This window comes from Ranitomeya imitator, chromosome 1, assembly GCF_032444005.1.
Source record: "Ranitomeya imitator isolate aRanImi1 chromosome 1, aRanImi1.pri, whole genome shotgun sequence".
NCBI classification, from domain to species: Eukaryota; Metazoa; Chordata; class Amphibia; order Anura; family Dendrobatidae; genus Ranitomeya; species Ranitomeya imitator.
Genome location: NC_091282.1, coordinates 333886313 through 333908331, shown reverse-complemented (window position 1 = coordinate 333908331; position 22019 = coordinate 333886313). Strand labels below are relative to the sequence as shown.

At 46.0% G+C, this 22019-nt stretch overlaps 1 protein-coding gene across 1 annotated transcript in view; it reads right to left on the bottom strand.

Moving 5' to 3' along the window:
- Positions 1-22019, bottom strand: part of TRPV4 (transient receptor potential cation channel subfamily V member 4) — a 191240-nt gene that overhangs the window by 106180 nt on the left and 63041 nt on the right. Inside the window, exon 5 of the mRNA XM_069759365.1 lies at positions 21470-21610. Within this exon, the coding sequence (XP_069615466.1) occupies positions 21470-21610 (141 nt within the window). The remainder of the gene's footprint in view (positions 1-21469; positions 21611-22019) is intronic.

Here is a 22019-nt window from a genome sequence, read left to right as displayed (position 1 = left end):
TCATGGGGGTCATGTCATGGGGGTCATGATATACCCGAACCAGATTATTCCAGAAAAATGGCCAGGCCCTACTCTACTGTAACCTATTAAATATTTCTTAAAATCTGCAATATAATTTAGGTATATTTTGACCAATAATATCACATACAAGGAACAAATACCACCGCACCATGACCAGACCACAAATTACAACCACAGTGATCGAATAATATCACATACAAGGAACAAATACCACCGCACCAAGACCAGACCACAAATTACAACCACAGTGATCGAATAATATCACATACAAGGAACAAATACCACCGCACCATGTCAAGACCACATATTACCACCACTTGGTGACCAAATAGCACATACAAGGGACAAATACCACAACACCATTTCCAGACCACATATTACCACCACATAGTGACTGAATACTACAATACTGATCAGTAATAAAAAAAACAAAAAACACAATACTATCACCATAAGTGCCAGTATTCACAGGAGATCTGTACTTAGTATGCAGTGTCTGTGTAGAGGTAATACAGAGATCACCGGTGACATTATACACAGGACCTCTGTATATAATGGATAGGTAATACAGTGATCACTGGTGACATTGTACACAGGACCTCTGTATATAGTATACAGTGTATAGTGTCAGTGTATAGGCAACACTGACTCACCAGTGACGTCTCTAGGTGAAGTCCTTCATCTTTCATCTAGCACAGACCACCATCATTTCTTCCAGCCAGGACTCGTTTCTGCAGGAAATAACACAGTTATCTCGTGCTCCGCTTGCAGAACACATTACTTAATTTTTCACAACTTCTACATTACACCACATGAAGAAAAAAAAGGCGATATAGTGTCATTCTGCAGAGTAACAGGACTGCCCCCCCATTTAAAACAGTATACTCAAAAAATAAAATAAATACATCACTGCAGTAATAATATCCCATAATTAGCCCCTATGGTAATAATATTCCCCACCCTGGCCCCGTGTGTCTCATTCCTGACTCCAGCCATATGTTCTCCCATCCTGCACTCATGAGTATCCATTCTACACCATATGATCTCCCCATCCTGCCCCATCTGTCTCCATCGTATCCATCCTGCCCCATGATCCAATCCTGCCCCATGTCTTTCACTCTGCCCCATGTCTCCAATCATGCCCTGTGTCTACATTCTGCCCATGCCTCCAGTCCAGCAATCTGCCCCAGTGTGTCCAGCATATTACCCCCCAGTGTGTCCAGCATATTACCCCTAGTGTGTCCAGCAATCTGCCCCAGTGTCTCCAGCATTGCCCCAGTGTCTCCAGCATTGCCCCAGTGTCTCCAGCATTGCCCCAGTGTGTCCTCCAGCAATCTGCCCCAGTGTGTCCAGCAATCTGCCCCAGTGTCTCCAGCAATCATCTGCCCCAGTGTGTCCAGCATTGCCCCAGTGTGTCCAGCAATCTGCCCCAGTGTCTCCAGCATTGCCCCAGTGTCTCCAGTATTGCCCCAGTGTCTCCAGCATTACCCCAGTGTCTCCAGCATTGCCCCAGTGTGTCCTCCAGCATTGCCCCAGTGTGTCCTCCAGCAATCTGCCCCAGTGTGTCCTCCAGCAATCTGCCCCAGTGTGTCCAGCAATCTGCCCCAGTGTGTCCAGCAATCATCTGCCCCAGTGTGTCCAGCATTGCCCCAGTGTGTCCAGCAATCTGCCCCAGTGTCTCCAGCATTGCCTCAGTGTCTCCAGCATTGCCCCAGTGTCTCCAGCAATCTGTCCTAGTGTGTCCAGCAATCTGCCCTAGTGTGTCCTCCAGCATTGCCCCAGTGTGTCCAGAAATCTGCCCCAGTGTCTCCAGCATTGCCCCAGTGTCTCCCGCAATCTGCCCCAGTGTATCCAGCATTGCCCAGTGTCTCCAGCAATCTGCCCCAGTGTCTCCAGCATTGCCCCAGTGTCTCCAGCAATCTGCCCCAGTGTCTTCAGCAATCTGCCCCAGTGTCTCCAGCAATCTGCCCCAGTGTCTCCAGCATTGCCCCAGTGTCTCCAGCATTGCCCCAGTGTCTCCAGCATTGCCCCAGTGTCTCCAGCAATCTGCCCCAGTGACTCCAGCAATCTGTCCTAGTGTGTCCAGCAATCTGCCCTAGTGTGTCCTCCAGCATTGCCCCAGTGTGTCCAGAAATCTGCCCAAGTGTCTCCAGCATTGCCCCAGTGTCTCCAGCAATCTGCCCCAGTGTCTCCAGCATTGCCCCAGTGTCTCCAGCATTGCCCCAGTGTCTCCAGCATTGCCCCAGTGTCTCCAGCAATCTGCCCCAGTGACTCCAGTAATCTGTCCTAGTGTGTCCAGCAATCTGCCCTAGTGTGTCCTCCAGCATTGCCCCAGTGTGTCCAGAAATCTGCCCAAGTGTCTCCAGCATTGCCCCAGTGTCTCCAGCAATCTGCCCCAGTGTCTCCAGCATTGCCCCAGTGTCTCCAGCATTGCCCCAGTGTCTCCAGCAATCTGCCCCAGTGTCTCCAGCATTGCCCCAGTGTCTCCAGCATTGCCCCAGTGTGTCCAGCAATCTGCCCCAGTGTGTCCAGCAATCATCTGCCCCAGTGTGTCCAGCATTGCCCCAGTGTGTCCAGCATTGCCCCAGTGTCTCCAGCATTGCCCCAGTGTCTCCAGCAATCTGCCCTAGTGTCTCCAGCATTGCCCCAGTGTCTCCAGCATTGCCCCAGTGTCTCCAGCAATCTGCCCCAGTGTCTCCAGCAATCTGCCCCAGTGTCTCCAGCATTGCCCCAGTGTCTCCAGCATTGCCCCAGTGTCTCCAGCAATCTGCCCCAGTGTCTCCAGCATTGCCCCAGTGTCTCCAGCATTGCCCCAGTGTCTCCAGCAATCTGCCCCAGTATCTCCAGCATTGCCCCCAGTGTGTCCTCCAGCAATCTGCCCCAGTGTCTCCAGCATTGCCCCCAGTGTCTCCAGCATTGCCCCAGTGTGTCCTCCAGCATTGCCCCCAGTGTGTCCACCGTTAGCTTATCAAAAAAAAAAAAAAACACCTCCTCCTCACCTGTCTGCACTCCAGGTGGCGAGCTCCCTCCAGCAGTGCACACTCGCCGGCGACTGACAATGACGTCAGACGCCAGCGACGTGTGCGCTGCGGCTGACTTCAGCTGCCAGCCTCCAATTGGCTGGCGGCTGTTAACTATTGACGTGCGGGCGCGCGCCCGCACGTCAATAGGAAACCGTCGCAGCGCCGGTAGGGGCCCGGTGAGCAGATGAGAAGGGGCCCGATGCGGGCCCCCTCTCTCTGCCCACCGGGTTCGGGGGCACATAAATGCATTCACAGATGATTAGCGGAGGGTCAATCTGTGCGGTAGCCCAGGGCCCCCCCAGACCACTGGGCCCTGGGCTACCGCCCATATTGACCCTCTGATAATCCGCCCCTGCTTATATACTGGTGAAAATAAGATGTAAAACACTAACAACCGTCCATGTTTTTACGTCTGCTAAAAATCATGGATGTCTTAATGGGACCCAAATCAGGTTTTTTGTTATATGTATTTTTTTTGGGGGGGAAAGGCAATTTTTTTAAATTATGATCTCTATTATAAAACAAAATTAGTAATCTTGCAATTTTTACACTGGCCATTGGAGAATTTTTTCTAGACTCATATTTCCTGTCCTCTGCTTATCATGAAATTCAGAGTTACAATAACAGGTGACGTCTCTATATACAGCTGATAACACAGGATCCACCAATCACAATAGCTGATGTCACAGATGACCCTGCTCTTCCTCTCCTTACAATAACCATGGCACATGATCATTAGACACTTAAAAACAAAAGATAGGGTCACACTCTCTTCATTGAGAAGAAGGATACGTGGATTTCTTGGAGTAACAGTAGGTTAATAAAGATTATTGTATGAAAAAAAACAACATTTTTAAAAACATAACATTTACAAAAAAAACATTATTTAAATACTACATTTCCAGATGACAAACTCTCTTTATTGACCAACCACATAGCCACATGTAAATATATGCAGCGCCCCAGAGATCTGGTCGTTGCAGTATGACACTCTGCCACTAAGGGGAGTGATGGTACGTCTGATGGCACTGAAGGAATTCTACTGACCAGGTATCACCAGCACACATTACACTTCACACTCCGGCCACTAGGGGGAGAAAAGGGCTTTATTTATTGGGCCACTCCTCACACTGGTAAAACTAGGGGTTGGATAGGAAGTTAGTCAGAAGCTGACTGGGTTGGATTCAGGCAACATCCCATGGCAGGGGGTGTTGCAGAGAGAAGACACAGGGGGGTCCCTGTCAGGCGTGGGAACCTGGCAGGTGCCTAGCGAACAGAGCAGAACGTAACGGAACCGCGCCTGCACACCCCGCGGCAGTATCCTAAGAGAGAGACACGAAGGGAAGGATATTGTGGAACAGTGAGAAACGAGATCAAGCACAAAGGAGAACCAGTAGGAGTCGTGCCATGAGACCGAGGCAACATCCTACTGAGGCACGTAGCCGGAGGCCGGCACACCCAGGAGTAACTGACTCTAGGCCTTACTTCGAACTCCGCAGGACAGTTAATTATAGGTTGGCTGTCTACCTTAAATTTCCTATGAAGACATAGGGGGCAACGCGTGGAGAGGGGCGTCTCTAGGGTCCCGGAAGAGCTCCGAGCCTTCCCGTCATACGGGTGCGTCCTAGCCATAACATACCTGGGGGACGAGAAACTAGTAACATCTGGAACAAGCGAGAGAGAATTAGAAAGAACGAACGAACGAATGCTCAGCAGGGTAGCACTACAACACACAGGCGCTAGTGGTAGGCACTGATTTCCACCTGCAAAGGGAACTCTGGATGTGCCCATCGGACCGGCCGGTCTCAGATAGCCCTGTTAAGCGTGCTCTGGATTGCGGATCCAGAAGTCTTCAGTAAAGAGGTAAAGAGAACTGCAACCTTGTGTCCTCGTTATTGACTGCACCTCACACCATCACCATCCACCTTACTGGGAAGCCCTGGGGATATACTTCACCTGTGGGAACGTATACCATCCAGCTGCCATTCTATCACCCCAGCGGACCCCACAGCAGCGTCGGTCACTCTGACCGAACACCACAGGTGGCGTCACGAAACCTTGACAGTCTCCTATCACCTTTTATTGGACGCCCCTTAGCAGGGTCACGGACCGGGTCTAGCCACCGTGACAGCCTCAGAACCGAACCAGAGAGGCCTGGTACCGAGAACTCGTGGCCCTGTGTCTGGAGGCGCTCCATACACATATATAACAGATTTGTTATCAAATTCCTGGATACCTGGGTTAAAGCTACTTTAACTCTATCTATGCTCACTAGCTCCCTACCTAACCAAACTAACTCTTGTTAGGCTACGTTCACACTAGCGTTGTGCGCCGCTGCGTCGGCGACGCGACGCACAACGCACCGAAAAACGCGTGCAAACGCACGCAAAAACGCTGCGTTTTTCGACGCGTGCGTCGTTTTTTGACGAAAATCGGACGCAAGAAAAATGCAACTTGTTGCGTTTTCTTGGTCCGACGCTAGCGTAAAAAAAGACGCACGTGTCGGAAAACGCAACAAGCAAAAACGCATGCGTCCCCCATGTTAAACATAGGGGCGCATGACGCGTGCGTCGCCGCTGCGTCGCCCGACGCTAGTGCGACGCACACTGGCCGAACGCTAGTGTGAACGTAGCCTAAGCTGCAGCCTGCTCCAGGCCTGATCTGTGAGAGGTTAGGATCGTGCAGAGTTTGTCAATGTCAAAGAAAAGGCGTGGACAACAGGATCCGAAAGAGACAGTCATATAACATGAGGTTAAGCATCAGGTAATTTTAGTAATTTTAACGTAATCGCCATAAAAAGGTACAAAATATTAGGGGTACTGTACAAAAGACCTAGTGTAACTAGTATGAGTGAGCACAATAGCCGACAACTACTGTATCTGTGCACAAAGGTGGACTACTACTGTGTGAATGCCCAAAGAAAACATTCTGCTGTATGAGGGCACAAAAGCTGACCTTACTATTGCATGGGGTACAAAGTGGGACATTACTGTTCATCAAGTACACAAAGGGCCATTATTACTATTTGGGGTCTAAGGATCTATTTGCACATGACCAAAAGAGAGGACTGCCCATCGTTTAAAAGCCTGTTTACACAGGCAGATCAAAGCAGATGATGCACACTGAGTGATCTGTAATTGATTGTGCAGTTCACATATGATGACATTAGAGAGGAGCAGATTTGCAGGACTCCAGTTCAGTGTCTAGCCCAATGCTACCTAGCCGCTACACAGGAGGCCCAAAAATCTCTTACCTTCTGACATCTCCAGTGCAACTGTTGATTAGAGAGGGTTGGCACAACGTGATCTGTGCATCAGATCACCAAGATATACAGGTGCATCTCACAAAATTAGAATATCATCAAAAAGTTAACTTATTTCAGATCTTCAAAACAAAAAGTGAAACTCATATATTTGATAGAGTCATTACAAACAGATTGGTGCATTTCAAGTGTTTATTTCTGATAATGAGGATGATTATGGCTTACAGCCAATGAAAACCCAAAAGTCATTATCTCAGTAAATTTAAATGTTTTATAACACCAGCTTGAAAAAATGATTTTAAAATTCGAAATGGTGGCATAATGAAATATATGTTCAGCAAATGCACTCAATACTTGGTCGGGGCTCCTTTTGCATCAATTACTGCATCAATGCGGGGTGGCATGGAGGCGATCAGCCTGTGGCACTGCTGAGTTGTTATGGAAGCCCAGGTTGCTTTGAGAGCAGACTTCAGCTTGTCTGCATTGTTGGGTCTGGTGTCTCATCTTCCTCTTGACAATACCCCATAGATTCTCTATGGGGTTAGGGTAAGGGGAGTTTGCTGGCCAATCAAGCACACTGTTGTTTGTAAACTGATACTGCTTGTAAACCAGGTATTGGTATTTTTGGCAGTTTGGAGAGGTGCCAAGTCCTGCTGGAGAATGAAATTTCCATCTCCAAAAAGCTTGTTGGCAGAGGGAAGCATGAAGTGCTCTAAAATTTCCTGTTAAATGACTGCACTGACTTTGGTCTTGTTAAAACACAGTGAACCTACACCAGCAGATGACATGGTACCCCAAATCATCACTGATTGTGGAAACTTCACACTGGACCCCAAGCAGCTTGGATTGTCTGTCTCTCCACTCTTCCTCCAGACTCTGGGACCTTGATTTCCAAGGTCTAGTGTGAAGTATCCACAATCAATGATGGTTTTGGGAGCCATGTCATCTGCTGCTGTAGGTCCAGAGACTGATCGCCTCCATGCCACGCCGCATTGATGCAGTAATTGATGCAAATGGAGCCCCAACTGTTATGATCTGGTGGCCTTGGAGCAGCATGAGATGTACTCTGGAGAAGGTGGTCCCTGTAATGACCGCAAACCCTGAACCTAGCAGCGCAACTAAAAGTAGCCGTGGGGGGTACCTAACACTCCCTAGACCCCTCGGCACAGCCTAAGATCTAACTAGCCCTAAAGACAGAAACAGGAAACCTATCTTGCCTCAGAGAAAATCCCCAAAGGATAGATAGCCCCCCACAAATATTGACGGTGAGAGGAGAGGGAAATAACATACGCAGATATGAAATCAGATTTTAACATAGGAGGCCATACTAGCTAAAAAGAAAGAATAGAACAGAGTACTATGCGGTCAGTATAAAACACTAGAAAATATCCACCGCAGAAAATACGGATCACCACATCTGACTAAAGACATGGGGGTATATCTGCATCTCCAGAGAAATAGCTAGGCTGCAAAAAATTCGTCACAGACCAAGCTGGACAAGACAGAAACATGAAAATGCACAGAACTATAAGGTCCACTGCAGGTGGACAGCAAAAATTAAAGCCAGGACTTATCTTTGTAGAAAAACACAGCAAACTGGAGAGACCAGCAGGGAAGTGAATCCTTCAAGAACAATGGACAACTGGCACTGACTAAAGGATCCTGCAAAGCTATATACCCCAGTCAGTCCTGCAATTAGTAGATACACATGTCCACTCCTGCAATCCAGGCACAACTGCATTACCCTCTACAACCACCGGAGGGAGCCCAAAAGCTGAATTCACAACAGTACCCCCCCCCCCCCCCCTTGAGGAGGGGTCACCAAACCCTCACCAGAGCCCCCAGGCCGATCAGGATGAGCCCGATGAAAGGCACGAACCAAATCAACGGCATGGACATCAGAGGCAGAAACCCAAGAATTATCCTCCTGGCCATAACCCTTCCACTTGACAAGGTACTGAAGCTTCCGCCTCGAAAAACGAGAATCCAAAATCTTCTCAACAACATATTCCAACTCCCCATCGAACAATACAGGGGCCGGAGGATCAACAGAGGGAACAACGGGCTCCACATATTTCCGCAACAAAGATTTATGGAAGACATTATGAATAGCAAACAAGGCCGGAAGCGCCAGGCGAAAGGACACCGGATTAATAATCTCAGAAATCCTATAAGGACCAATAAATCGAGGCTTAAACTTAGGGGAAGAAACCTTCATAGGAACATGACGGGAAGATAACCAAACCAGATCACCAACCCGAAGCCGGGAACCAACACACCGACGACGGTTAGCAAAACGCTGAGCCTCCTCCTGAGAAAGCACCAAATTGTCCACCACATAAGCCCAAATCTGCTGCAACCTGTCGACCACAGAATCCCCACCAGGAAGGTCAGAAGGCTCAACCTGCCCAGAAGAAAAACGAGGATGAAAACCAAAATTACAAAAAAAAGCGAAACCAAAGTAGCCGAACTAGCCCGATTATTAAGGGCAAACTCGGCCAATGGCAAAAAAGCCACCCAATCATCCTGATCAGCAGACACAAAGCATCTCAAATAGGTCTCCAAGGTCTGATTAGTTCGCTCAGTCTGGCCATTTGTCTGAGGATGAAATGCAGAGGAAAAAGACAAATCAATGCCCAGCTTGGCACAAAAGGCCCGCCAAAACCTAGAAACAAACTGGGAACCTCTGTCGGACACAATATTCTCCGGAATACCATGCAAACGTATCACATGCTGAAAAAACAACGGAACCAAATCAGAAGGAGGCAATTTAGGCAAAGGCACCAAATGAACCATCTTAGAAAATCGGTCACGGACAACCCAGATAACCGACATTCTTTGGGAGACAGGAAGATCGGAAATAAAATCCATAGAAATATGCGTCCAAGGTCTCTCAGGGACCGGCAATGGCAAAAGCAACCCACTAGCACGGGAACAGCAAGGCTTAGCCCGCGCACAAATCCCACAGGACTGCACAAAAGAACGCACATCCCACGACAAAGAAGGCCACCAAAAGGACCTACCAACCAAATCTCTGGTACCAAAAATCCCAGGATGGCCAGCCAACCCAGAACAATGAACCTCAGAAATCACTTTACTAGTCCATCTATCAGGAACAAACAGTTTCCCCACAGGACAACGGTCAGGCTTATCAGCCTGAAATTCCTGAATAACCCGTCGCAAATCAGGGGAGATGGCAGAAAGAATCACCCCTTCCTTCAAAATGCCGACCGGCTCAAGAACCCCAGGGGAATCAGGAAAAAAACTCCTAGAGAGGGCATCCGCCTTAACATTCTTAGTACCAGGAATGTACGAGACCACAAAATCAAAACGGGAGAAAAACAGGGACCATCGAGCCTGTCTAGGATTCAGCCGTTTGGCAGACTCGAGGTAAATCAGATTCTTATGATCGGTCAGGACCACAATACGGTGCTTGGCCCCCTCAAGCCAATGTCGCCACTTCTCAAATGCCCACTTCATAGCCAACAACTCCCGATTGCCGACATCATAATTGCATTCCGCAGGCGAAAACTTCCGAGAAAAGAAGGCACACGGTTTCATCAAGGAACCATCAGAATTCCTCTGAGACAAAACGGCCCCTGCCCCAATCTCAGACGCGTCAACCTCAACCTGAAATGGAAGAGAAACATCTGGCTGACGCAACACAAGGGCAGAAGTAAATCGGCGTTTAAGCTCCTGAAAGGCAGAAACAGCCGCGGAGGACCAATTCGTCACATCAGCGCCTTTCTTGGTCAGATCGGTCAGAGGATTAACCACACTGGAGAAGTTGGCAATGAAACGACGATAAAAATTAGCAAAGCCCAAGAATTTCTGAAGGCTCTTCACAGATGTGGGCTGAATCCAATCATGAATGGCCTGAACCTTAACCGGATCCATTTCTATAGATGAGGGAGAAAAAATGAAACCCAAAAAAGAAACCGTCTGCACTCCAAAGAGGCATTTAGACCCCTTCACAAATAAAGCACTATTACGGAGGATCTGAAATACCATCCTGACCTGTTTCACATGAGACTCCCAATCATTGGAAAAAATCAAAATATCATCCAAATATACAATCATGAATTTATCAAGATAACTCCGAAAGATATCATGCATGAAGGATTGGAACACAGATGGGGCATTAGAGAGTCCGAATGGCATCACAAGGTATTCAAAATGGCCTTCAGGCGTATTAAATGCAGTTTTCCATTCGTCACCCTGCTTGATACGAATAAGATTATATGCCCCTCGAAGGTCAATCTTAGTAAACCAGCTAGCCCCCTTAATCCTAGCAAACAAATCAGTAAGCATAGGCATGGGGTATTGAAATTTGGCCGTGATCTTATTCAAGAGGCTATAATCAATACAGGGTCTCAAGGAGCCATCCTTCTTGGCAACAAAAAAGAACCCCGCTCCCAACTGTGAAGAAGATAGCCGAATATGCCCTTTCTCCAAAGACTCCTTAACCCCTTCCCGACCTTTGACGCCACGTAGGCGTCATGAAAGTCGGTGCCATTCCGACCCATGACGCCTATGCGGCGTCATGGAAAGATCGCGTCCCTGCAGATCGGGTGAAAGGGTTAACTCCCATTTCACCCGATCTGCAGGGACAGGGGGAGTGGTAGTTTAGCCCAGGGGGGGTGGCTTCACCCCCTCGTGGCTACGATCGCTCTGATTGGCTGTTGAAAGTGAAACTGCCAATCAGAGCGATTTGTAATATTTCACCCATTATAACGGGTGAAATATTACAATCCAGCCATGGCCGATGCTGAAATATCATCGGCCATGGCTGGAAATACTAGTGTGCCCCCACCCCACCCCTCCGATCGCCCCCCCACCCCCCCGATCTGGCCGGTACACTGCTCCGGCTCCCCTCCGTCCAGTGCTCCGCTCCCCCCCGTGCTCGTGTCCGCTCCCCCCGTGCTCCAATCACCCCCCCTGCACTCCGATCCACCCCCCCCCGGTGCTCCGTTCCACCCCCCCGTGCTCCATTCCAGCCCCCCCGTGCTCCGTTCCACGCCCCCCGTGCTCCGTTCCACCCCTCCCGCGCTCCGATTCCCCCCCCCGTGCTCCGATCCCCCCCCCCCGTGCTCCGATCCCCCCCCCCGTGGTCCCCCCCCACCCTATCATACTTACCGATCCAGCCGTGGTCCCGTCCGTCTTCTCCCGGGCGCCGCCATCTTCCAAAATGGCGGGCGCATGCGCAGTGCGCCCGCCGAATCTGCCGGCCGGCAGATTCGTTCCAAAGTGCATTTTGATCACTGAGATATAATCTATCTCAGTGATCAAAATAAAAAAAATAATAAATGACCCCCCCCCCCCCCTTTGTCACCCCCATAGGTAGGGACAATAAAAAAATAAAGAAATTTTTTTTTTTCCACTAATGTTAGAATAGGGTTAGGGGTAGGGTTAGGGTTAGGGGTAGGGTTAGGGTTAAGGTTAGGGCTAGGGGTAGGGTTAGGGTTAGGGTTAGGGGTAGGGTTAGGGGTAGGGTTAGGGGTAGGGCTAGGGTTAGGGTTAGGGCTAGGGTTAGGGTTAGGAATGTGCACACGTATTCTGGTCCTCTGCGGATTTTTCCGCTGCGGATTTGATAAATCCGCAGTGCTAAACCGCTGCGGATTTATGGCGGATTTACCGCGTTTTTTTCTGCGCATTTCACTGTGGTTTTACAATTGCGATTTTCTATTGGAGCAGTTGTAAAACCGCTGCGGAATCCGCACAAAGAAGTGACATGCTGCGGAATGTAAACCGCTGCGTTTCCGTGCAGTTTTTCCGCAGCATGTGTACAGCGATTTTTGTTTCCCATAGGTTTACATTGAACTGTACACTCATGGGAAACTGCTGCGGATCCGCAGCGTTTTCCGCAGCGTGTGCACATATTTAGAATTAGGCTATGTGCACACGGTGCGGATTTGGCTGCGGATCCGCAGCAGTGTTCCATCAGGTTTACAGTACCATGTAAACATATGAAAAACCAAATCCGCTGTGCCCATGGTGCGGAAAATACCGCGCGGGAACGCTGCGTTGTATTTTCCGCAGCATGTCAATTCTTTGTGCGGATTCCGCAGCGTTTTACACCTGTTCCTCAATAGGAATCCGCAGGTGAAATCCGCACAAAAAACACTGGAAATCCGCGGAAAATCCGCAGGTAAAACACAGTGCCTTTTACCCGCAGATTTTTCAAAAATGGTGCGGAAATATCTCACACGAATCCGCAACGTGGGCACATAGCCTTAGGGTTAGGGTTGGAATTAGGGTTGTGGTTAGGGTTAGGGGTGTGTTGGGGTTAGTGTTGTGGTTAGGGGTGTGTTGGGGTTAGGGTTGTGTTTAGGGTTATGGCTACAGTTGGGATTAGGGTTAGGGGTGTGTTGGAGTTAGAATTGAGGGGTTACCACTGTTTAGGCACATCAGGGGTCTCCAAACGCAACATGGCGCCACCATTGATTCCAGCCAATCTCGTATTCAAAAAGTCAAATGGTGCTCCCTCACTTCCGAGCCCTGACGTGTGCCCAAACAGTGGTTTACCCCCACATATGGGGTACCAGCATACTCAGGACAAACTGCGCAACAATTACTGGGGTCCAATTTCTCCTGTTACCCTTGTGAATCTAAAAAAATGCTTGCTAAAACATAATTTTTGAGGAAAGAAAAATGATTTTTTATTTTCACGGCTCTGCGTTGTAAACGTCTGTGAAGCACTTGGGGGTTCAAAGTGCTCACCACATATCTAGATAAGTTCCTTGGGGGGTCTAGTTTCTAAAATGGGGTCACTTGTGGGGGGTCTCTACTGTTTAGGCACACCAGGGGCTCTGCAAACGCAACGTGACACCCGCAGACCATTCCATCAAAGTCTGCATTTCAAAAGTCACTACTTCCCTTCTGAGCCCCGACGTGTGCCCAAACAGTGGTTTACCCCCACATATGGGGTATCAGCGTACTCAGGAGAAACTGGACAACAACTTTTGGGGTCCAATTTCTCCTGTAACCCTTGGGAAAATAAAAAATTCTGGGCTAAATAATTATTTTTGAGGAAAGAAAACGTATTTATTATTTTCACGGCTCTGCATTATAAACTTCTATGAAGCACTTGGGGGTTCAAAGTGCTCACCACACATCTAGATAAGTTCCTTTCAGGGTCTAGTTTCCAAAATGGGGTCAATTGTGGGGGGTTTCTACTGTTTAGGCACATCAGGGGCTCTGCAAACGCAACGTGACGCCCGCAGAGCATTCCATCAAAGTCTGCATTTCAAAACGTCACTACTTCAATTCCAAGCCCCGGCATGTGCCCAAACAGTAGTTTACCCCCACATATGGGGTATCACCGTACTCAGGAGAAACTGGACAACAACTTTTGGGGTCAAATTTCTCCTGTTACCCTTGGGAAAATTAAAAAATTCTGGGCTAAATAATTATTTTTGAGGAAAGAAAACGTATTTATTATTTTCACGGCTCTGCATTATAAACTTCTATGAAGCACTTGGGGGTTCAAAGTGCTCACCACACATCTAGATAAGTTCCTTTGGGGGTCTAGTTTCCAAAATGGGGTCACTTGTGGGGGGTTTCTACTGTTAAGCCACATCAGAGGCTCTGCAAACGCAACGTGACGCCCACAGAGCATTCCATCAAAGTCTGCATTTCAAAACGTCACTACTTCGCTTCCGAGCCCCGGCATGTGCCCAAACAGTGATTTACCCCCACATATGGGGTATCAGCGTACTCAGGAGAAACTGGACAACAACTTTTGGGGTCAAATTTCTCCTGTTACCCTTGGGAAAATAAAAAATTGCAGGCTAAAAGATCATTTTTGAGAAAATAATTTTTTTTTTTATTTTCATGGCTCTGCGTTATAAACTTCTGTGAAGCACTTGGGGGTTCAAAGACCTCACCACACATCTAGATTAGTTCCTTTGGGGGTCTAGTTTCCAAAATGGTGTCATTTCTGGGGGATCTCCAATGTTTAAGCACACAGGGGCTCTCCAAACGTGACATGGTGTCCGCTAATGATTGGAGCTAATTTTCCATTTAAAAAGCCAAATGGCGTGCCATCCCTTCCGAGCCCTGCCGTGCGCCCAAACAGTGGTTTACCCCCACATATGGGGTATCAGCGTACTCAGGACAAACTGGACAACAATATTTGGGGTCCAATTTCTCCCATTATCCTTGGCAAAATAGGAAATTCCAGGCTAAAAAATCATTTTTGAGGAAAGAAAAATTATTTTTTATTTTCATGGCTCTGCGTTATAAACTTCTGTGAAGCACCTGGGGGTTTAAAGTGCTCAATATGCATCTAGATAAGTTCCTTGGGGGGTCTAGTTTCCAAAATGGGGTCACTTGTGGGGGAGCTCCAATGTTTAGGCACACAGGGGGCTCTCCAAACGCGACATGGTGTCCGCTAACAATTGGAGCTAATTTTCCATTCAAAAAGTCAAATGGCGCGCCTTCCCTTCCGAGCCCTGCCGTGTGCCCAAACAGTGGTTTACCCCCACATATGAGGTATCGGCGTACTCAGGAGAAATTGCCCAACAAATTTTATGATCCATTTTATCCTACTGCCCATGTGAAAATGAAAAAATTGAGGCGAAAATAATTTTTTTGTGAAAAAAAAGTACTTTTTCATTTTTACAGATCAATTTGTGAAGCACCTGAGGGTTTAAAGTGCTCACTAGGCATCTAAATAAGTTCCTTGGGGGGTCTAGTTTCCAAAATGGGGTCACTTGTGGGGGAGCGCCAATGTTTAGGCACACAGGAGCTATCCAAACGCGACATGGTGTCCGCTAACGATGGAAATCATTTTTCATTCAAAAAGTCAAATGGCGCTCCTTCCCTTCCGAGCCTTACCATGTGCCCAAACAGTGGTTTACCCCCACATGTGAGGTATTGGTGTACTCAGGAGAAATTGCCCAACACATTTTAGGATCCATTTTATCCTGTTGCCCATGTGAAAATGAAAAAATTGAGGCTAAAAGAATTTTTTTGTGAAAAAAAAGTACTTTTTCATTTTTACGGATCAATTTGTGAAGCACCTGGGGGTTCAAAGTGCTCACTATGCATCTAGATAAGTTCCTTGGGGCGTCTAGTTTCCAAAATGGGGTCACTTGTGGGGGAGCTCCAATTTTTAGGCACACGGGGGCTCTCCAAACGTGACATGGTGTCCGCTAAAGAGTGGAGCCAATTTTTGATTCAAAAAGTCAAATAGCGCTCCTTCCCTTCCAAGCCCTGCCGTGCGCCCAAACAGTGGTTTACCCCCACATATGAGGTATCAGCGTACTCAGGACAAATTGGACAACAACTTTCGTGGTTCAGTTTCTCCTTTTACCATTGGGAAAATAAAAAAATTGTTGCTAAAAGATAATTTTTGTGACTAAAAAGTTAAATGTTCATTTTTTCCTTCCATGTTGCTTCTGCTGCTGTGAAGCACCTGAAGGGTTAATAAACTTCTTGAATGTGGTTTTGAGTACCTTGAGGGGTGCAGTTTTTAGAATGGTGTCACTTTTGGGTATTTTCAGCCATATAGACCCCTCAAACTGACTTCAAATGTGAGGTGGTCCCTAAAAAAAATGGTTTTGTAAATTTCGTTGTAAAAATGACAAATCGCTGGTCAAATTTTAACCCTTATAACTTCCTAACAAAAAAAAATTTTGTTTCCAAAATTGTGCTGATGTAAAGTAAACATGTGGGAAATGTTATTTATTAACTATTTTGTGTCACATATCTCTCTGGTTTAACAGAATAAAAATTCAAAATGTGAAAATTGCGAAATTTTCAAAATTTTCGCCAAATTTCCGTGTTTATCACAAATAAATGCAGAATTTATTGACCTAAATTTACCACTAACATGAAGCCCAATATGTCACGAAAAAACAATCTCAGAACCGCTAGGATCCGTTGAAGCGTTCCTGAGTTATTACCTCATAAAGGGACACTGGTCAGAATTGCAAAAAACGGCAAGGTCTTTAAGGTCAAAATAGGCTGGGTCTTGAAGGGGTTAATATAGCTCCGCATGGCAGTATGTTCAGGCACAGACAGGTTGAAAAGTCGGCCCTTAGGGAACTTACAACCTGGAATCAAATCAATAGCACAATCACAGTCCCTATGCGGTGGAAGGGAACTGGATTTGGGCTCATCGAATACATCCTGGAAGTCAGACAAAAACTCAGGAACTTCAGAAGAGGGGGAAGAGGAGATTGACATCAAAGGAACCGGATCATGAACCCCCTGACAACCCCAACTAGTCACAGACATGGATTTCCAATCTAACACCGGATTATGTAGCTGCAACCATGGAAAGCCCAGCACAATATCATCATGCAAATTATGCAACACCAGAAAACGACAATCTTCCTGATGGGCTGGCGCCATGCGCATGGTCAGCTGTGTCCAAAACTGAGGTTTATTTTTAGCCAACGGTGTAGCATCAATGCCCCTTAAAGGAATAGGATTCTGCAAAGGCTGCAAGGGAAAACCACAACGTCTGGCAAATTCTAAGTCCATTAAGTTCAGAGCGGCGCCTGAATCCACAAATGCCATGACAGAAAATGATGATAATGAGCAGATCAAGGTCACAGATAACAGAAATTTAGGTTGTATAGTACTGATGGCAACAGAACTAGCGATTCTCTTTGTACGCTTAGGGCAATCAGAAATAACATGAGCAGAATCGCCGCAGTAAAAACACAACCTATTCTGATGCCTGAATGTTTGACGTTCAACTCTAGACAAAATCCTATCACACTGCATAGGCTCAGGGCTCCGCTCAGAGGACAACACCACAGTGTGCACAATTCTGCACTCGCGCAAGCGCCGATCAATCTGAATGGCCAGAGACATAGAATCACTCAGACCAGCAGGCGTGGGGAACCCCACCATAACATCTTTAACGGATTCAGAAACACCCTTTCTGAAAATTGCTGCCAAGGCATCCTCATTCCATTTAGTCAGTACAGACCATTTTCTAAATTTCTGGCAATACAATTCTGCCGCTTCTTGACCTTGACACAGGGCTAACAAGATTTTCTCAGCCTGATCCACAGAATTAGGCTCATCATACAACAACCCCAATGCCTGAAAGAACGAATCAGTATTGGGACCTGTTCTCTTCAACATATTCATTAATGATCTGGTAGAAGGTTTACACAGTAAAATATCGATATTTGCAGATGATACAAAACTATGTAAAGCAGTTAATACAAGAGAAGATAGTATTCTGCTACAGATGGATCTGGATAAGTTGGAAACTTGGGCTGAAAGGTGGCAGATGAGGTTTAACAATGATAAATGTAAGGTTATACACATGGGAAGAAGGAATCAATATCACCATTACACACTGAATGGGAAACCACTGGGTAAATCTGACAGGGAGAAGGACTTGGGGATCCTAGTTAATGATAGACTTACCTGGAGCAGCCAGTGCCAGGCAGCAGCTGCCAAGGCAAACAGGATCATGGGGTGCATTAAAAGAGGTCTGGATACACATGATGAGAGCATTATACTGCCTCTGTACAAATCCCTAGTTAGACCGCACATGGAGTACTGTGTCCAGTTTTGGGCACCGGTGCTCAGGAAGGATATAATGGAACTAGAGAGAGTACAAAGGAGGGCAACAAAATTAATAAAGGGGATGGGAGAACTACAATACCCAGATAGATTAGCGAAATTAGGATTATTTAGTCTAGAAAAAAGACGACTGAGGGGCGATCTAATAACCATGTATAAGTATATAAGGGGACAATACAAATATCTCGCTGAGGATCTGTTTATACCAAGGAAGGTGACGGGCACAAGGGGGCATTCTTTGCGTCTGGAGGAGAGAAGGTTTTTCCACCAACATAGAAGAGGATTCTTTACTGTTAGGGCAGTAAGAATCTGGAATTGCTTGCCTGAGGAGGTGGTGATGGCGAACTCAGTCGAGGGGTTCAAGAGAGGCCTGGATGTCTTCCTGGAGCAGAACAATATTGTATCATACAATTATTAGGTTCTGTAGAAGGACGTAGATCTGGGGATTTATTATGATGGAATATAGGCTGAACTGGATGGACAAATGTCTTTTTTCGGCCTTACTAACTATGTTACTATGTTACTATGTTACTATGAATCAACATTAAGCAAAGCAGGATTGCCAGATTCCAGGGAAAATGCCCAATCCTGTGGGTCACCACGCAGCAGAGATATGATGATTTTAACCTACTGAATAGGATCACCAGAAGACTGGGGTCTTAATGCAAAAAACAGTTTACAGTTAGTTTTGAAACTCAAAAATTTGGATCTGTCACCAAAGAATAAATCAGGAGTGGGAATCTTAGGTTCTAAGGCAGGAGTTTGAACAATGAAATCTGAAATACCCTGTACCCTAGCAGCAAGCTGATCCACCCGAGAAACTAACTCCTGAACATTCATGTTAATACTAGACTCCGTAGCCACCCAGAGGTAAAGAGGGAGGAACAGACCAAACAGGCTAAGGAAAAAAAAAATGGCTCAAAATCTTTCCACCCTTCTTCTGAGATGCAATTAACTCATTGTTGGCCAGTTGTACTGTTATGATCTGGTGGCCTTGGAGCAGCATGAGACGTACTCTGGAGAAGGTGGTCCCTGTACTGACCGCAAACCCTGAACCTAGCAGCGCAACTAAAAGTAGCCATGGGGGGTACCTAACACTCCCTAGACCCCTCGGCACAGCCTAAGATCTAACTAGCCCTAAAGACAGAAACAGGAAACCTATCTTGCCTCAGAGAAAATCCCCAAAGGATAGATAGCCCCCCACAAATATTGACGGTGAGAGGAGAGGGAAATAACATACGCAGATATGAAATCAGATTTTAACATAGGAGGGCATACTAGCTAAAAAGAAAGAATAGAACAGAGTACTATGCGGTCAGTATAAAACACTAGAAAATATCCACCGCAGAAAATACGGATCACCACATCTGACTAAAGACATGGGGGGTATATCTGCATCTCCAGAGAAATAGCTAGGCTGCAAAAAATCCTTCACAGACCAAGCTGGACAAGACAGAAACATGAAAATGCACAGAACTATAAGGTCCACTGCAGGTGGACAGCAAAAACAAAGCCAGGACTTATCTTTGTAGAAAAACATAGCAAACTGGAGAGACCAGCAGGGAAGTGAATCCTTCAAGAACAATGGACAACTGGCACTGACTAAAGGATCCTGCAAAGCTATATACCCCAGTCAGTCCTGCAATTAGTAGATACACATGTCCACTCCTGCAATCCAGGCACAACTGCATTACCCTCTAAAACCACCGGAGGGAGCCCAAAAGCTGAATTCACAACACCCAACCAAGTATTGAGTGCATTTACCGAGTATACATTTCTGTAGGGAAATATTTCGGATTTTAAAATTATTTTTCAAACTGGTGTTATAAAGTGTTCTAATTTACTGAGATAATGACTTTTGGGTTTTCATTGGCTGTAAGCCATAATCATCAACATAAACAGAAATAAACACTTGAAATACATCACTCTCTTTTGTAATGACTTTATATAATATACGAGTTTCAATTTTTGTATTGAAGAACTGAAATTAACTTTTTGATTATATTCTAATTTTGTGAGATGCACCTGTAGTTGACTAGGTCTTGTTGCCTGCCTCAACCAGGCAAGTATGGCCAAAAAATTAGGCATAGTCAATGGTCACATCAACACATATGCCCAAATCCTATTTTGCAGGGGTTTGACATACGGTAAGTTTCGACAGAGCCACTGAATGTAAGGTCTAACGATATGTAGGTTTAGTGTCTCCAAACAAGTCTCCATGGCAGCCTGGGTCAGAGACAAGTACAGGGAAAAGGGAAACATTAAAATTTGAGAGTCCTCAGTGCTGATACCTTTTAATGACTAACTGAAAAGATGGTAACAAATTGCAAGCTTTTGAAACTACTCAGGCCTCTTCATCAGGCCTAGAATAATACAGAATCTGAAGACAAGTGAGGTGTCTTATCTACTGCATTATTCCTGTGTATAAACAAGTGACTTCAGATTTTGTATTAATCTATGACTGATGAAAAGACCTGGGTAGTCTCGAAAGCTTGTTATTTGTCACCATCTTTTCAGTTAGCCATTAAGAGGCATCAACCACTGAACTCTTAAATCTCAATATTTTTCTACCTACTGGCTAACACGGTACTAAGATATATATATTTTTCCTGCAGTAAAAAGTGAAGAATTCTTATTAGAGAAGACAACACCTGTGAGCCATTTGATTTAAAGGTGACAAGTCAACACATTTATAAATACGGAAGTGGTATAGCTGCATTGTCAACCTGTCCCCCAAGATCTTTTTTGCAGAGATTCAATGTGCCAGTCATGAGAAATCTAGTGTAGAACCCAATACAAACCAGGCTAGAAGTGCACTGGGACGTGTCAGTGCACTTGGGCTGCTTTTTCAGCGTGCACATGCCCTCAGGTTAGATCCTTTCATATGTTTATCATGATAGCATGATAATATTCAGCTTGGTTAACATGATTTTTCTCATTATCAATATGGTGATAATATTAGTTTCTTGTGTAGTGGTATTGGTTGGTAATCAAGGCCCCGACTGAAAGTGTATATAACAGAGAATGGAGCAGAGTGCTGGGGGAATGGGAGTGAAGCGAGTATGTTTATGTGTAAATGTGTGTTTGTATATTGTAGGTCTATGAGGGGGCTCATCCTGTATATAGGGGGGTTTGTGGTGGCTCATACTGTACATAGGGGGGCTGTGGGAGGTTTCATACTCTATATAGGAGGTTGTGTTTGAGCTCATACTGTATAGAGCAGGTGTCAGCATACGTAATTCTGCTATTAAGTGTTAGAAATAATTAAAATTAATAAAACAATTTTAACATTGAGCAGAATTCATTTCAGCCTATTGGTTTGGCCATCCACAACAGTTACAGTCTCTCATGTGACCCCCCTTCAGGTAAATTAATTGACCACCCTGGACAAGGACATCTTAGTGGTGAAATCGATAAGAGTTACTCCATCTCTGGTCCAAGCCATTGCAGTAGAGTGTCAGCTGTAATATACAGCACCTGCTGCTGGTGACAAAAGCTTAACTCATCCCACGTCATCATCTAGCGCCATAACATTACAGCAATATTAGCAGTATATTATCAATAGCAAACATATAAGGCATATTTATGACAAAGCAACTGAAAAACTTACCAAAGTAGAAATATCCACCCTCGTCCTTCGGTTGAAAGAATCGCCCTCTGGCCTGAGCATGGACATCAGCTCCCTTCTCTACCAGCAACTCCACATAATGCTTACACCGTCTTTCAATAGCTATGTGTAAGGCCGTCTGCCCTGAAGGAAAATAGCAAACAATCAGCTTAATTTTTAGAAGCTAAAAATACAAGATAGTGGCACAGATTCAGAGGAGGTATTTTTATGCCATGTATTTTGTCTGTTATTTTGCATTGAAAACTTATTTCAAATTATGTAGCAATACAAATAGAGTGCAGGATTGCATAATAGAAAAGTTTTAGACATATTTGTCAAGTTAAAAGGAAGGGAACCTGTCCGCACGTTTTTAGATATGGAATAAGATGTATGGCTTGTTTGTGGTGACCATGGACAGGATGGGGATCCTCGGTTCACGTCAGGACTACAGGATGCCAGATACTTTCAGCTGCGTCACTTCTAATGTGGTGTACCTAATTATTTGTACTGGATGTCCGGCTGGGGGTCTGTGTGTGGGGGAGACAGGGCAGAA